The sequence below is a fragment of the Anthonomus grandis genome, chromosome 6 (genome assembly GCF_022605725.1).
Source record: "Anthonomus grandis grandis chromosome 6, icAntGran1.3, whole genome shotgun sequence".
Classification (NCBI taxonomy): Eukaryota; Metazoa; Arthropoda; class Insecta; order Coleoptera; family Curculionidae; genus Anthonomus; species Anthonomus grandis.
Window position 1 is genome coordinate 7492766 of NC_065551.1, and position 18587 is coordinate 7511352.

Sequence of the window (18587 nt, forward strand, 5' to 3'; positions counted from 1 at the left end):
TGACTTGTCAAAAAAACGGCATTTTTCGAAGACGTCAAAATGTTTGCCGAATTTTCCTGGCCGCAATACACAATTTCCCCAATTGATATGCACAGATTCGGAAAGCCCATTCATTTTCTGATTCGGTGCTTCCTTTCCCTGATCGTTTCCGGTTCATTTTCATTCATAATTTTACAAAAAACCCAACCAAGTCCCGGCCACCTGTCACGAGCAAAAAATTTTTACCCACCATGCGTCAAAGTATTGTTCCCACTAGCCATTTCTTTAGAGTTTAGGTTGACACCTCCAATTACCTGCAAAAACGCAAAAAAATGGACTTTTTTCATAAAATCGCATTTTTCGGGTACTTGTACTATCGCTGGAACCCTGAAATTTTAGTATGTGTTGTAAAACAAAATTTCGGATCCTTTAGATGTTGTTTGATCTTTTCACCATGTACAGGGACGTGGCAAATGAATTAAACGCGAAAATTCGAATTGCTCAGATCCTATTAAAGTTGGAAGATTGTAATTTTACACAAATAATGGGGTTATTAAAGTATTTAATGCCTGAGAATATAAATGGTCCAAGTGCCACTACGAAAAAGTTATTAAATAAAATGTGATTTTTGGGTCGGACCTTCATGGGTAAAGTTCATTATTGCTCGCCCTGTATGGTTCTCAAAAATTTCGGTTATATGGCATATGAAAGGTAAAAGATGAAGTTATTTTTTGAAAAAAACTTTTTTTCCGAAGTAAGTATCGTTTGGCGGAAAATTCCAAAAAACTGAAAATGCCAGAACTCGTAAAATAAATTTTTTACAAAAAAAAGCTCCAAGTATGTTAAATCTCTTATAAAACAAAGTCTTTTCGCCGAAATACTTTTTTTATAAAAATTTTTTTTTAGCCTCTGGAGAAGTTTGAATTTTTTTTTTAGTCACTTTCGTTCGCTTATAACAACTCACCCTGTATACCGATCTGGCCCAAAAAGTATACAGCCACGTAAGCCCCAAGAACCCTTATATCCTAAAAATTTCAACTCGATTGATTGCTTTAAAATTGAGATCTCGTGAGCAACTCGATTTTTACCAATTTTTTTACGAATTTTTGACTTTGAGACAGTACCGCTCCGTTTGGTGGTACCGGAAAAAAAATTCGTTTACGGATCCATCATTCCCAATGTATTGAGAGACCCTATGCCAAATTTCATCGTTTCGCTAGCCATACAGCCAAAGATATGAATTTTTATTTCCAAAAAAACACGATTTTTCGGGCCCGACGTAATATCCAATCGTAAGAATTAATTTTGAACGAGAGGCGGGACTAAATGTAGAAAATGAAGAAAATGTTCTGGATATGGCTGAAGAGAATCCGGGTGTTAGTACGAGACGGATTACAAAATAACTTTGACTAACACATGTGGACGTTTAGAAGACACACAGGAAAAACGGTTTTAAGTCTTTCCATATTCAACCAGTTCAACATCTTAAAGAGGTTGATTATGGATCCAACAAAATCGATGCCTACATAAATACATTTTATTTAGCGATGAAGCTCATTTTACCCGCAATGGCATTAATAACCGACACAATGAACATCGGTGGTCAGATGAAAATCCTTATGTCACGTTTGAACGAAACTTTTTCAACATCGATTCAGTGTTAACATGTGGTGTGAAATGCTGAACGACCAATTGTTTGGTCCTTTTGTATTAGATGAACCTCTTACTGGAGAAGGATATTTACGCTTTTTGGAAGACCATTTAATATACATATTGGATGATGTTCTGCTAATTGTTCGACATCGAATGTATTTTCAACACCATGGAGCTCCGCCTCATTTTCGTCGAGTGCGTAATTTTTTAGACAATCATTTTCCTGATCGTTGGATTGGCAGAGGAAGACCTCAAGTTTGGCCACCGAGGTCACCAGACTTAAATCTACTGGAATATTGCCTCTGGGGGTAGATGAAAGCTCTAGTATACGAAACATCAGTAGAAACCGTGAAGGACTCCACTATCAAATTTTGAATGCTTTAAATATTATTAAAAACAATCCCCAAGCAATTAAGCGTGCAACACAAGCGCTTAACAAACGTGCTGCAGCTCTCCTTGAAGTTGCTGGAGGTATTTTCGAAAACATTTTAAATTAGTGAAACTTAGTTTTTTTACTAGTATTTGCTTGTGGTGCTTTTAAAATATAAAAATCTGACAAAAAAACTTTAGACCGATTATTTCAGAAACGTTTGAGAATCGGATTAAAACATATGGGTTAATTTATCTTATTTTGATTATGATTTCTGAACATGTTCCCAAAATATTTCCCCTTCCTCCCGAAACACCCTGTATATTATAAAATCTATAAATACATTTTTGATTTGATTTAATTAGATACCGTTTATAAGCCTCTATTTATGTACCAAATAATATTAAAAATTCTATCAGTCCAGCCAGAGTCCTTAAATTTAAAATATTTAAAAGGGTTTGCATTAACCAATCTGTAAAAGTAAATTTTGGTTGTAATAGTCAATATTACCTTACCATTTTTTCTATGTCTTTTATTATTTCAGAAAATATACGTAGTACAGCTACTAATAATTTTTAAACTGGATTCTTCATAATTATAAAAAACTGTCTGTTATCGTTAATAAAGATAAGGGGATTAAAATTGTATTTTAAGCGTTATCAAATAATTTAAGTTAAGACCAATGAAACTACTGATTCTTTGGTGTATAAACACATAACCATTGAAACTTAAAATTGAATTCATCCAACCCGACCGTGATCCTCGGCGGACGGTTTTCAATTATTTATTATATTCATTCAGTACTCTGCGAGGCGCGAATAAATTCGTACACTTGCCGCTGCTCCCGATATCTAGCAGAACCGGCTGGTTGATATATATATATACTTGTTCGCCCTTTGGGTACTCGCGTTTTTTATGGCTATTGCATAACTTATGCTTTAAGAATAAATTTGTTTTTTACTGCTTCAGAAAAAGTAAAATTTAACTGAAAATAGCCATGTTTGCAAAATTAGTGCTGGCCCTAATAGGGGTAGGAAGTCAAATATTTTCCACTAGTGGTTCTCCATACATAAAATCAACGGATTTTAATTTAGTACTTTTGCATAATAATGATATGCACGGAAGGTTTGAAGAAGTTGAAAGCAACACCGGGACTTGTCAGCAAGCACATAGGAATAACACTTGTATTGGTAAGTGTTGGTTATTGATCTCTAAAGAATTTTCATTTTGAATTTTTCCAAAACCACTAATGTTACTATAAAGTACACTGCCACCAACATATTTTTCTGGAACTTTTGTATACAGAGCTTTCATTTCAAAGCAAACCACCCTTAATAACTTCTTAAGAAACAAACACGTCAATCTATATATACAGGCGGACGTTAAATTTTATGTTTGACAAATTTCTGTCAATCACCTCCTCACCTCCAGCTAACCTCACTTTGATATCTCAAATGCTCAAAATGGGCTCCGTTATTCGCGAGAAAATAATAGAGTCTGTTTTGAAATTCGTCACGTATATTGGCAAGTCTTTGTCCGATAATATCTCTACATTCTCGACTAATTCAATACTTTAAATCAGTAATATTTTCAGGTGGGGTTGTATAAAGGTTGCTTTTTAAATATCCCCCAATGAAAAAAATCTAGTGGTGTTAAGTCTGGCGACCGTGCAGGCCATTCAATTTGCGCCACGCCTACCAATCCATATCCCTGGAAACTGTTCATTAAGCCATTCTCGAACAATCAAAGCGTAGTACGGGAAACCTACATCTTGTTGGAAATACAAATTACTTTCGCTTATCCCAACACCATTTTAAACCACTTGGTTTTTCGAAGATTGGACGATATCTAAATAAATTTGTCCAGGTATATTTTCTTCCAAAAAAAAACGACCCGATAATTTTGTTACCATAAATTACTGCCCATATATAAATTTTTTCAGGATACTGAGTATGATTCTCTCGAAACATTTTTGAGAAGAATTTCAAAATAGCATCAGTTATTTTCTCCCAAATAATAGATGCATATCTTAAAAAATATATTTGGACTTATAATAAACTATTCATTACCATACATAAGTAGGCCATACGAGAAAGTGATTGATAGAACTTAAAACTAGAGACTAATAGAACTTTGTCAAATATAAAATTAAACGTCCCCCTGTATATCTAGATTGACCTGTTTTTTTAAGAAGGTATCAAGGGTGGTTTATTTTAAAATGAAAGCACTGTATAATATGTTTTTTATGTTTCATAATTTATAAAAGCACATTTGCCCCACATGCGTTACCAAAATGGTCCAGAACGATAGTTAAGAGACAAAAGAACATGAATATGAACATACTGGTCAAAGTTATAAAAATATGTATAGAACTATATTTAAAAATGTGTCATGTTTTAGAAAACTTTGTATCTATTCAGTATTTCCCTGAATGGATAAAAGACACAAAGACACAAGTACTGCTCAAAATGATGGAAAAAAATAGAAGTATCGCTTTTATTTCAAAATAAACCACCATTAATAACTTTCTTTAAAAATACGGTAATTTGGAGATACAGGAGAGAGTTAATTTTGCATTTAATAAAGTTCTGTCAATCACCTCCTTACATCCAACTAACCTTACTTTCAAATTCCTCACGAACATTATCAACGTTTTGTATTTCCATTCCATTCCCGAGTTTTTCCCCAATTCAAGCTTTTAAATTATCCACATTTTCCGGTGCGGTTTTATAAACTTTGCTTTTTAAATACCCCCAAAGGAGAAAGCTTAAGTAGCGTTAAGTTCGGGGACCGTCAGACTTAACTCCATTACATCTTGCCAATAAAGGCGTTTTAAAATAACTTCTGTATTGTCTAGCCCTAATGGTGAACATTTTGAGCATTTAATAAAATAAATTCTTCGAACTGACTAAACTGTTTATTTTGAACACACCTTTTTATATCTTGATTGATTATAAGTCTATTAAGTAACTGGTAATAAGTCTATTGGTTGCCTGAACTTTATTAAATGTAAAACTAAATTCCTTTTTGTATATCTAAATTAACGTATTTTTTTAAGGGAAAATTATTAAGGGTAGTTCGTTTTTAAAATCACAAGCTCAAAACGTTTGTGTCATCATATCTATGATATTCGTCACTTCTAATGAGTGGAAGATAGGTGAACATCCAATTTTTTTTCATAAGCACCATGGTGCTCTTGTAAAGATATGTCTTTTAGAAACTAAGCTTTTGTTTTTGAATATTTGGTAAATATCTTTTTTCGGTGGAAGCTTCTTCTAAATTCACTTATAACATAGGATGGTTCGTTAATTTTACATTCAGTAGAATAATTTCGCTTTACGTTTCTTTTATTTAATACGTTTTTTTAAATTTTCTGGTTCAGTTGACACATTTTTGATAGATTTTATTCCATATTTCTTTACAATTCTGTATGTAACCTAAAATAATGACATATTTGTTTAAATTACAGGGATTCCTATTATTATTATTATTATGACTTTTTATTATGTCGAAGAAAAACAACTTTGTGATACTATTGAAGATATTACTTGAGGAAGTAAATTTATTACTTCTCTAAGGCAACAGAAATAAACTATTAAAGCGTCAAACTCAGGGTAATTATTAATTTTAGCTATGGTATCATGAAGTTCAATTTTATAGAGTCTTTCTCGAGCTCGATCTTCTAGATACTTATTTTTAAATTCGGTGCCTCTTTCGCATGTTATTTTAAAGGGTAAATCATGATGGTATACCAAAACTATAAGTCTCCAAAACAAATTGCATAAAAAATTTTTAGATTTACATATCCTTTAAGAAATTTTACCAGATAGAAGACAAAATTGTTGCTAAAAAGATCCAAGCTCCAATTGTCATAGAAAATATTTGATGTCTTTAAAAACTTCTTCAAAAAGGCATTAAAGTTTGCCTATAACTCCTTCAGTAATAATTTGATTTTTATAAGAAATAATGACTTAATTGGCTTAATATTTTAAATCATCAATTTCACAAGTATTTATATCTACAGAGTACCATGAAAGAACATCTGCAGCTATGTGCTACTTGTTTTTTCTTTTTTATTTAAATCAAGTCTATATTAAAAATATTAAAGTATATATTCAAGTTCTTTAAATTTAAACCGAAATTGCTCTAGGTGATTACTTAGCTATCATAAAAAAAATTCAATGAAGACATATCTAATCTGCACTACCTTACCTACCATTAGATGTCTAATCTAAACTACTTCAGGTAGCTCTTTTTCAATTGTTTAATAGAAAATCTCTGCAAGGCATAAAGTTAAAAGAAGAACAAATAGGAACTTTTTAATTTAAAACCTCCCATTGCATAATTTTAGACTTCAATAATTCGACTAAGTTTAACTGGTGATTTAAGTCAGAATATATAGTTTGTTTAAAAGTTTTGACATTAAAACATTTTTAGAAGTTTGAAAACAACGTAAAAAATCTGTAAGATTTTATATGTTTTTTTTGTGAAAAAAAATTTTTTGTGTCATCATTTATGAATTGCCATATTTATATAATTTCATGTAATTAGTACGGATGAGATCTTTTATGTTTACAATAATAATTCTTGATAAGTTTTTGTATAATTGTAAAGCATCATTATAAATCACGAAATAGTTTACTAGTAACTAAAACTCTTTATTTTACTATAAACATGTATTTCTCCAATGATATTAGTAGCATCCAGAGAAGATTAACACTAAACGAAAACTAATTACAAGTAGCCTTATATACTAAAGATGTAATTATTCTCTGCATCCACTTCAAAGACATTTTACTATGTAGTCCGGATCTGGTACTTAATACCCACAAAATTTTAAAGGCGTAAAAAGCAGCCACCCCTCACCCCTTGGTGCACCCATTTCATGGTCACTCATTCGGATTCTTTTGCTTAACGCATTAAGACGTTTTCTCTATCGGTAAAAATTTCGATCATCGTCACCGTTCCGAGTTAGGGCGTGACAATTATTTGGACTATATAGCTTTTTGTATAATTTGTGTTGTTCGTGATGGGAAAAAGAAAGAGATCCTCAGATACCAGTTCAAGTGATATTAATTCGGAGGAATTATAAATAAAGCTTTAAGTTATTAAAGCTTTATTTATTATTAGAAAAAAATTAACCATAGCAGCGATCTTGATTTCGTTCCGATCGACAATCAAAACACCGGTTTTGGTCAAGCTCCTCCGAAAATTGTTCTGAGACCAGGTGTAAAAATAATTCTGGTATTGGTAACCGAAGGAGTAGAATTGTTTCATCTTTGCTCTCATCTAAAGAAGACTTATGTGTGTCACATTCAGTCAGAAGTGGCGACAGAGACCGAAACCTAAGTGCATCGGCAAATGTCGCTGGAAAAGGTTGTATCCAGTAAGTTACAACTCCTTTACCTGACTTCTACTTCATAAATAACGAGAACATTTATGAAAATACTTCTCAGATACCTTTAGATTTTTAGATTTTTTAAACATTTTTAGTAAAAATCGACATCGCAAAGATTCTAAATCTTTCGACCTTTTTTCGGAAATTGCTTCACGGTGGCAATTTATAATCCGAAAAGGCCTGACAAACGAACAATGTATCAAAATAAACTCCAAATACCAAAAACTCTCTAATGTGCAATTTAGCCCTTCGGATAGAAATCCCTAGGTTGCCAATATTATGTCTATAGCACATAAAAATAAAGATATGAGCTTGGTAAATTTCCAAAGACAGATTGCATGAGCTCTATTATCCTTAGTACGGCTTGACCATTCTAGCTTGGCCTCTGAGATTTGGTTGCGCAGTAGCCTAACGCTGATAACGCTCGTGAGCTCATTTAAATGGAATCTCTCGTGGCATCGGTGATTTTAGTATGGGTGCATAGTCAGTATATATTAAAGTTTTTATAAGTGTAATGTATCGCTTTTTACAGATAGACTGAACATAAACACAATCATGCGCTGCGCACGTGATTGTATAAAGCAGAGAGAGACAGGCGCTGATAACGTGTAGGGGACGAAGACAAAAGATTGTTCTCCGCTGCAAGTTTCACCCAGACCTAAATCCTATTGAGCTGGTTTGGGCAGAAATGAAGGAATATGTGGCGAAAAGAAATTTATATTTTAATTTTAACGTCATTGAGTATTGTGACAATTTCTTTGAGGAATTTCCAGTGGAAAAATGGAACACTCGATGTGAGCGAGCCAAAAAGTTTGAGCAAGAATTCATTGACAAAGACCAACAATGGATATTGTTGTGGAGGAGCTGATTATTAGGTTGGGTAAAGACAGTGACTCTGAAAGTGATTTGGATGAAAAGGATGATGATGACGACCATGATGATATTAACGATGACGACTTATCTGGAATCGAATCCGTCAAACAAAAAAGTTTCTCGCTTACCGAAAATCATGCAACAATAAAAGTAAACCTTCGTGTTTACTCCATTCTCCAAGACAAACTAGGCTAACTAGGAGACTCAAATTAGTTCCGTTGTGACCGCCTTTATATCCCGAATCGACTAAAAAAATAATCGAATAAAAGCTGATGGTTGTAAGTTTATTGGTTTAGAAGTTATCGCGTGGTATGTGTAAAAAAACATAAAAATATCATTTTGATAAATTCTGGGCATTTTTCGGGATAAAAAATGTCCGACCGCTTAAAATATATTATAATTAGTCATTTCACATACCCAGAGACCCAACTAATGATCCCGTCTAGGTTACATGTGGTTATACCTAAAAAAAAATTTTTCGAGAAGAAAGCTTTTTCCGTTTTTTATTCTTCCGCTATCTACTCCACTTGACACCATCTACGCACGGACTAAGATTTTAATAAACCGCCCGTCCTCTGTCTTTGTTTAACACTGACTCTCTTATTCGCACGGTCGCGCATCTCAGAGGCCAAGCTAGAATGGTCAAGCCGTACAGGATCTTGGAGAGCCTATTAATACTCAAAATATCGAAAAAGCAATAGTAAAATAGCTGACCCTCTATGAAATTCGGCCCAAGTGTTGGCTGGAAAACACTTTTCACGAAACTACTAAAAAAAAACAGTGTATTTAGTCATTGGTTAATTATAACATAAAGATCGTCTTGGAGCAGGCAGAAAGTACAAAGGAATTTTTATTTGCAGAAAATTTGGCTGACAAAATCAAAGCAGCCAAATCCATAGAATCTATGAGTAAAAATTTAAAAGCCTTAACTATAAAGAGGTTTACCCAACATAATCCTCGAAACCAGAGAAGTGGGGGCGTGACGCTATCAGACGAAACGTAGCAACGTCGCCTGAGACCACTGGCAACATGAGCAGGACCAAACAACCGGTTTTAACTTCTTATCCCCCCATTAACTCTACCAGGGAAGTGAAACAGACTGCCCGGGGGCGGCGGGGCCTTACACAACCTTCGAGAGAGCATCATCGGCGCAGATATTAGAAGATGACTTGGATGATTTACAACAGGCAGGTCATCTCAAACTGTTTTTAGAAAACTGGCGATTTATTACGAATAATCGTTTTGCCTTGCAATGTGTTAAACGCTATAAAATAGCATTGTTGAAGGACGTACCAATGAAGCAGCTTCCACTATTTTATGACATATATAGTTTATAAGAAAAAGAAGAATTTCAAACTCATATCACAGAGCTTGGAAGGATAGGTGCAATAAAAATATTTACCAACAAAAAAAAAACAATATGTTTGACAAATATTTTTATCGCCAAAACCTAATGGAATTGAAAAGTTTCCATTAAATTTAAAAAAAATTAGATATTAATGAGTTTGTAATAGCACCTCACTTTATATCGAAAGATATCAGAATTATATTTTTTAAGATTAATTTAGAATGACTAGTTTGCCAGCCTCTTATATTTCATCCCAAGAAGACTAGGAAGCAGATTAAGAATCTCATATCTTGAAATGGAATGGATACTAAAACTATTGCTAAAATATTTGGGACGCCACATAAAGATCTTTTGCTTCCCATTATAACACTAAATGAAGGTGTTAGGCATTATGGCAAATTGACACAGGAGCAGAGATACGTTTACTATGTTATGAATACTTTAAACTAAATGGGTGACCGTGAGATGGGTGCACCACCCGGTGCAAGGGGTAAAGGGGTGGCTTTTTTTTTCATCTTTAAGATCTTGTGCGTATTAAGTACCAGATCCGGCCTACATAGTAAAATGTCTTTGAAGTGGATGCAGAGAACTTCAGTTCGTTTGATTTATTATTAGAGCGGAAAAATCTAATGAGCGGGGCTAAATAAAGTGTAAACCCTTCAACTTAACTATACAGTTGACTTTAAGGAAGCGGTTCTTTATCACTATTAATTATTTATCACTAATCTTTCGTTTGCATCTAATTTTTAATTGTAACTTATTGGTTCAACTAGTTTTAAATTATCTATTCCTACAAAGTGGCCAGTATTTAAAACATCTTCAGCCAAACTTGACTTTTTAACCTTACCATATTTCACATGAGCTACATGTTCTGTAAATCTGACATAATCTTCTTGTTTGCCCAATACATAAAGCATGTTATTACAGTTATTACAATAAACTTCATGGATCCAAAACTTTTTATCGGTCTTAATTTTATCTTTCGGATTTCGGACTTTCGGAAAAAAAATTCTTAACTTAGCCGAACTTGAAAGGACTATTCTTTAATCTTTCAATCTAAAAGTCCTTTGTCAAGATAGGATCATATAGTATTGTAATGAAAGTTTGCTTATTTTTATGTTTTTGAAATGTGTTAGAGTTGTTTAGATTAATATAAAACGTATGTCTTCTAATCAGCTTATCAATTGTTTCTTGTGCATGCTAGCCATTTTATGTTAAAAAGTTATGTTAGCACTAGTTATATATCTGAAAGTATTTGTTTCTTTTTCGAAGATAAATGCTATGCTAGATAATATGCTAGTTCTGATATAGAAATGCTTAAAAACAAAGAAGATACGTTGAAAGAAACAAGAATTTTATCTTCACCTTAAATTAAGTTATTGACTTTTGAAATATATTTCTGCTATAATGGAAACTTATGAAATAATCCTATAATGGAAACTCTTGGTTTTATTTTATTTCCAGTTTTTAAATAGAAAAATAATCTTTTTTTCTATAGAGTCCTTTAACAATATAAGAATTTGATGTTTTTCAATTTTGTAAGATTTCTTGAGATTTGGTTGCGAATTGGTTCTCTAACAAATATTTTGGAAGATTCAAGGCAACTATTAAATTCATAATTTAATATTACGTATAATCTCCTCCAGGTTCTTTTTGAAATTTAAAGCTGATGCAAAATTAAAATCCTTATTAGATATATCAAGTTTTTTCTTATTAAAAGACAGAGAGGACTGATTTTCAACAATATTTATTGTATTTTATTCTAGTGCTTTTCCTCCGAATCCAATTTTTAAGTTTTTGATCTAGTAAAGAAAACTTGTTAATATATTTGTATAATAAATACGTTGAAAATCACCCAACGCTTGATATCTTAAATTAGTTTTTCTAAATATGAGTCTTTTAAAAAGTGTGCATGCTTCTAAATGTAAAATATTACTTTTTAATATAAATGTTTGATCTCTAAATCTGTTCATTTTTGCTTAGCAAAAAATTTAGCCTTTTTGGAAAAAATTAGATTAACTTTTAAGACGATACATCAACACAAAACATTTCGCATTTTGACTGGCCTGAAACTATTTTAAAAGTTTTAATCTTTTCCCGAAGATGCTGCCATGCTTAGCGACGCAAGTGCCGAGAGTAAAAATAATGAGTTAGTGGTAAAACTGTTTTGTGATTTGGGTGTCACACCACAGGTTCCAACTATAGGATAATGTAAAATTGTATGAAACAAAAATTATTTGTACTGTTATGATAATTTATATTATTAAATGGTTTCACGGTTAAGGGTCTTGTTCACGGGAGAGTGATTGAAAAATTCAATTTTAATAAATTTATGTCTAATTATCCCATCAAAAAAGATATGAAAATCACATAAGATAAGGTCATAATTAGAGTGAATATTAAATTTTTTAAATAATGGATACAAACCTGAAATTGAGTTTGTTTGACCTATATCTGCTTTAATCGTATTTTTACAATTGTATATAATAATGACGGCAATAATTTTCGGAGGTTAATGGTTTTAAAATATAGTTACTACTTCCTGTGTCAATGAATAGTTTTATATTTAAACTATTATGTTTTATAATACATAGGGAATATTTAATTTATTTTGACTTACTTTATTGTTAGGTGAATTCATAGTTGGAAGTTTTGTCTATTTAATCCTGAACGGTGGGGTGAAATCTTAGGCATTTTGAAAATAATGTGTCAGGTTGTAATATATAACTAGATTAAATACAGTCACTATAAAGGTCAAAAAAAATATATTTTTGCTATTATTTCTTATCTTAGTCTTGGTTAAGGACTTCCTCAACAATGTAATAACGTTTTGGTTACGTTTTAAATTGGGCAAAAGGTTTTTGATTTGGTTCGAATTTTTGGGGTTTGATTTACCTACCCTGAATGTTTGGATTTCGTGATGTAGTTGAGATCACTACGGACTTGGGCATTTCAATTCTCAAACTTGATTTGGTGTAACCAAGTTCTAAACTATACCATTTAATATCACGGTGTTCGATTGCGACTAAATCTTAAAACGGAAAAAACCTTTAATAGAGGGAATGTTATTTGAGTTAGAGGGGCTACTTTTTAAAATTAGTTTGATTGATACAGGGTGTCCAAAAAAAGCGTGGTATATAATTTGAACTTTTTCTTAAATGGAACCACCTATATTTTTTTTCCGAAATGGGAGTCTTATTTGATGCTCTCTTTAACCCTAAAACTGTCTTGCCCTAAATTGCGACGTTGCCTATTTATTAACAATTTAAGGAAATTTTCACGAAAATCAATGTATCATTTATATCTTAATATTTACCAAGGACGTTTTCTATCTTTTTGAAAAATCTATGTAGAGTCCTTGGCTTAGTTCATTTTATCTTTCGAAATTCCAAAATTTATTTTTTTTATACGGGGTGATCAAAATCGTTACTCAAATAATGATATTTTCAATTCAATTATGCGCTATTTTTTTTTAATGGAACAGCCTGTATCTAGTAACGTGTTTTGATAAAGCATTCTTTTATCTTCAATTTGATGTCAACAAGTTTGCTTTTATCTCTAACAGTTTTCCCAAATTTGTTGTTAAAGAAAGAATGACACATTTTTTCATAGGCATTACATACTTTTATTTTTACTTGAAAATGATTAGAGCAGGAAGAGTGGAGTACAAAAAACAAACTAGAACAAAAACAGTTTTAAATAAAGAAATCAAATTGACAGTCACCAAGTCGGTTGTAGAAGATCCGGAAATTAGAGTAAGGGAAATAAGTAAGGACTTACAAATCCAGAAATAGTTCGTAGGAAAATCCCACAAGAAAAATAAATCACTCCCATCAAGTTCAGTTACATCAAGAATTTACCAAAAACATTAATTAAATACATTATAAGGAGAGTTATATTACAAAAATTGCTCCAAGTGTCTACCGTTTTGCTCCAAACACAAATCAACCCTACGTGCGAAAGTTCTTCTAACTGCATGAAGCGATGAAGCGTAGAAGGCGTAATACGTCTAAAACACGCTTTTATGCGCTCCACCATATCTTCCCTAGTTGTGGGTACAATACGATAAACTTCAGATTTAAAATTTCCCCCACATAAAGAAATCCAGAGACGTTAAATCCGGTGACCTAGGAGACCATAAGTATGGCCAAATCCAATGGCCAATGGGATTTATCAAGTATAAAGTTTAATAACTATGTATACAAAAGTTAATTTTAATAATTAACCTAGCCTTCCAATCCATCTATTACCAAATTGGTGCGTGATATGTTCCCTGACATTTGCAATGAAGTGAGCTGGTGCACCATCCCACAGTAACCGCATCTGATGCCTTACAAAGTCGGGAAGATCTTGGGTCAAGCGTGGAAAATCCTCTCTTAAGAAATTTAGAAAAACTTCTCCTGTTACATGATTTTTAAAAAAGTATGGATCAATAACAAAATCATGTACTATTTCACCCCAAACATTGATGCTCCATCGGTGTTGAAAATTATTGACAAAAACTCGATGCGGATTTTCTGTATCGTAAAAGTGAAAGTTATGTCGGTTCACAAAACCATTTCTGCGTACATTTATCAGTAAAAATACAAATTTAAAAAAATTCTCGTCTTCTGCTGCTTGATTTTGTGCCCATTGACAAAAAGTTCTTCTTTTTTCAAAATTATTTTCGGCAAGTTCTTGATGTATCTGAGCATTATAGGGATGATATTTGTTTTTCTTCAGACATTTCCCCACGGACGATTTCGATATTTCTAAGTTCTTACTTATTTGTCTTACACTAATTTCCGGTGTTTCTACAACCGACATGGTGATTCCCAATTGGTTTTCTTCATTTAAAACTGTTTTTGTTCTAGTTTGCTGCTTGTATTCTACGCTTCCAGTATGCTATTAAGAAATTTTTCCGCATAAACTCTTTTAGCCAAAAAACAGTTCCCAAGGCATTCACCGATAACGTAAATTATATTTACTAATTCTCGCTGAAAGTAATAGTCCATTTTGATAAAAATATACTTAACATGAATGATAAGTAAACATTAAAATTTACATACATCACACAACAAAGAATAAGAATCATGGTCAACTTTTTACTTGTGAGAAAAATTTGCTTACTTTTAAAATATGAGATAAGCATCATGGATTTATATTACTTGTTTTTTACTACTATAATTTCATTATGGTTACTACAACTATTGATTTTTTTTCTTACCAAAAAGTATTTAAAATAGAATTGAACAGGTGACAAAGTGCTTGTCACTCTAATTCCATATAATATTTATTAATTATTTTTCGTCCTATGAAAGTGTGTATGAAAAAATCTGTTACTCTTTCTTTAAGAACAAATTTTAAGAAAACAGTTAGAGATAAAGGCAAACTTGTTGGTATCAAATTGAAGATAAATGAATGCTCTATCAAATCGAGTTACTAGATACAAGGTGTTCCGTTTTAAAAAATAGTGCAAAATTGAATTGAAAATATCATTATTTGAGTAACGATTTTGATCACCCATACAGACTCTACATATATTTTTCAAAAAGATAGAAAACGTCCTTGGTAAATATTAATATATAAATGATACATTGATTTTCGTGAAAATGTCTTTAAATTGTTAATAAATAGGCAACGTCGTATTTTAGGGCAAAACAGTTTTAGGGTTAAAGAGAGCGTCAAATAAGACTCCCATTTCAGAAAAAAAATATAGGTGGTTCCAATAAAAAAAAAGTTCAAATTATGTACCACGCTTTTTTGGGACATCCTGCATCAACCAAACTAATTTAAAAAAATAGCCTCTCTAAATGAATTAACAATCCACCTAATAAATGTTTTTTCCGTTTCAAGATTTAGTCGCAATCGAGCACCGTGATATTAAATGGACACCCTGTCTAAGTATATTTTGTTTATTTATCCTATTTAAATTTGTCAGATTTAATAAGCTAATTCATCTCCGGTGTAATAAGACCGTTTTTTTAAGCCGGTCTGTACACCAGCTATAAATATGTTAAGGGTATTTTAACATGATGTTTAATTTGCTGTTCTTCTTGTTTAGAAATCGAAACATCTTAAATTATTCATTCACCTATACCGCTTCTTAGAAGTTGTAGACAGTTGTCACCATTTATTAATTTTTATTTTTGTAAACTCTGGTTTACGTGGGTTCTTGGATTAAATAATTCAAATAATCCTATTGCTTTCTGTCTTATTGCATACTAAAACTTTGGCTCTACGTATACATCTTTCTTGTACCGGTCCAAAAACGTGTTTTATAACTTAATTATCTTTAAACTGGGGTACAACTTTAATTACCCTACGGTACCTAGAAATGAATTAAGATATTTACATCAACATCATATACCGGGTGGTGCGTCGCCGAGCGGAACATAGGAAATCCCATGTAAATTTTAAGGGTGTCAATTATTGGCTTCCCTGTACATTTTACAGAAAAAATGTAGGATACATTTTTGAAGAAACCAATCTGGAAAACCCTCGTGCAAAGTTTCAAAAAATTTTAATAAGCGAGTCTTGAATTATTCAATTAAATGTAATTGCAAAATTACCAAATTTTCGGTTCAGGTAAAACCAGACACCAGCCACCAGCAAACAATTTGTTATAAGGCTTTAACAAATCTGATGTACAGCCGAATAGAAGAAATGTTTTTTTCTTCGTTTTATCAACCGCACAACCATACATTCAAAGTAAGACATGTTAACATTACTTCTTTATCTAAACTTTTATTTAATATAACGATAAGGTTAAACCAATAACAATTATTATTATCGATTATTAAAAAAATAATTTTATCTTACTTAGAATTTAATTAAACCAATAGCAGTATCTGAAATATTTTCAATTTATTTTTCCATCAAGCCTATCTGGTCCATTTCAGCCATTAAACCTATTGTTAGTAAATTTGAGTCCAAAGACATAGCAATAAATAATTGTAAATGTTTAACTCAGAAGATCGAAAATAGAGAAAACAGAACTCTTAATATTTTACTAAGTGTGGAAAAATAAAATAAAATAAAATACAATAACTTTTTTAAAAATAATAGAGAATTACATAAAAACATCAATTAAGCAAATGTTCAAACAACCCCCTATTAACAGCTAAACAATATCCTAACCGATCATAAAATTCATTTCTAACGTTACTAAGTTGATATTGGGAAATTTTATTACATTCTAACGAAATAGCGTTTTGTAACTGGTTTAGATTCTCAAATTTTACACTTTTATAAATGACACTTTTTAAATGACCCCACAAAAAGAAGTCATTCGGTGAAAGATTAGGTGACCTAGCTGGCCAAAGTATCCGGTACCGTGGACCAATAATACTGCCGTTAAAAGCATTTTCCAAGCACTCTCTAACCATACGGGCATTATGGGCCGGGCAACCATCCATTTGGTACCAGATCATTTGATCTTCCTGAACAACTTCTTCCAAGGCGGGTCCAATTTGATTTTAAATAAGTCCAAACAGGTTTCAGCTGTTAGGTTATAGTCCATAAAAAAGGGTCCAATGATATGGTGTTCGATAATTCCCACGAATACATTTGTTTTTTGGGGATATTGTGTCCGAGTATGAACAAAGCGATGTTCATTTTCTTGGCTCCAATACCGGCAATTCTGAACATTTGGTTCATTGTTGAGGTTAAATGTATATTCATCGGTAAAACAAATATTTCTTAAAAATTTCCTATCATTATTTGCTCTTTCCATCATTTCAAAACAAAATGCCATTCTTCGCTCTTCATCTCCTTCCTGCAGCTCTTGATGTTTTTCGAATTTATATGAATAATATTTGTGTTTTTTTCAAGTGTGCAATACCGTTGTATGATGTTTATTTACCTCTTGCCCAAGAACCCTCGTACTAACCATCTTGTTTTCCTCCAGACTCAGTAAAATATTAAGATTTCTGTTCTCTCTTTCTTCGGCTCTATTTTCGATATCCTGAGTTGAACATTTACAAATATTTATTATGGTACTTTTGGACTCGAACTGACTGACAATATGTTTCATAGTTGAAATGGAGGGAATGGGCTTGATGGGGAAATAAACTCTAAACATTTCAGATACTGCTCTAAAACTGTTTCCCGCATAATGCCACTTAATTATGGTTATTTTTTCGTCGGTTGAATAATTCATACTTGATTTCAAATATCGACTGTCACTGATTTATTGACACTCTTCCTCACGTCAGTGACAATATTCATTTTACTGGTGCCCGTTTGGTTTTACCTAAACCGATAATTTGCTAATTTTGCAATTACAGTTAATTGAATAATTCAAGATTTTCTTATTAAAACTTTGCACAAGGGTTTGCCAGAATGGTCTCTTCAAAAAGTTATCTTACATTTTTTCTATAAAATGTTCAGAGAAGCCAATAATTGACCCCCTTAAAATTTACATGGGTTTTCCTATGTTCCGCTTAGCGACGTACCACCCGGTATATATGTTGTTTAACTGCGAATCAATAATCAGAAAGAATAATTCTGTCAATAATTAGAAATCACAATTGATTTATTTTTAACATTTTTCGTATTTTCTCTTTAAAAATCAGTTAATGTTCTTTCTTAACAGTTCATTAAAATCTTATATTTAGTAAAGCTAGTTACTACAGTTATTCTTGATCAAAAATATGATTTTTTTTCAGTTCTAACTCACAAAATATAAATCTTTCTTCTAAGAAATTTTTGATAGAAAAAAAGCTTATCAACATAGTTTTAAAAAGTAAAGATTGGTTTTAATTTAATTAATTTGGGTGCTCAGAGATGGCTGTTTAAGTTGTTCAGAGAGCTAACCAAATGTTAAGCACCGAATTGTAAGAAAGAAAACTGTAGGTGTTACCCAAATATTTAAATCTACGTTACCCTTACATTTTCATTTTAGGCAAAAATAGATGGGCCCTTTGCCTGTCTCATGCCAAGTGCTTCCATCCATCTCCGGATGGTCCACTTGTCCAGCAGACTTT

General features: G+C 32.1%; 1 protein-coding gene across 1 annotated transcript in view; it reads left to right on the forward strand.

Moving 5' to 3' along the window:
* Positions 1 to 2747: 2747 nt before the first annotated feature.
* LOC126737747 (protein 5NUC-like) overlaps positions 2748 to 18587 on the forward strand; it is a 38456-nt gene continuing 22616 nt past the window's right edge. The window contains exon 1 of the mRNA XM_050442768.1: positions 2748 to 3192. Coding sequence (XP_050298725.1) covers positions 3000 to 3192 — 193 coding nt within the window. The 5' untranslated portion in view covers positions 2748 to 2999. The remainder of the gene's footprint in view (positions 3193 to 18587) is intronic.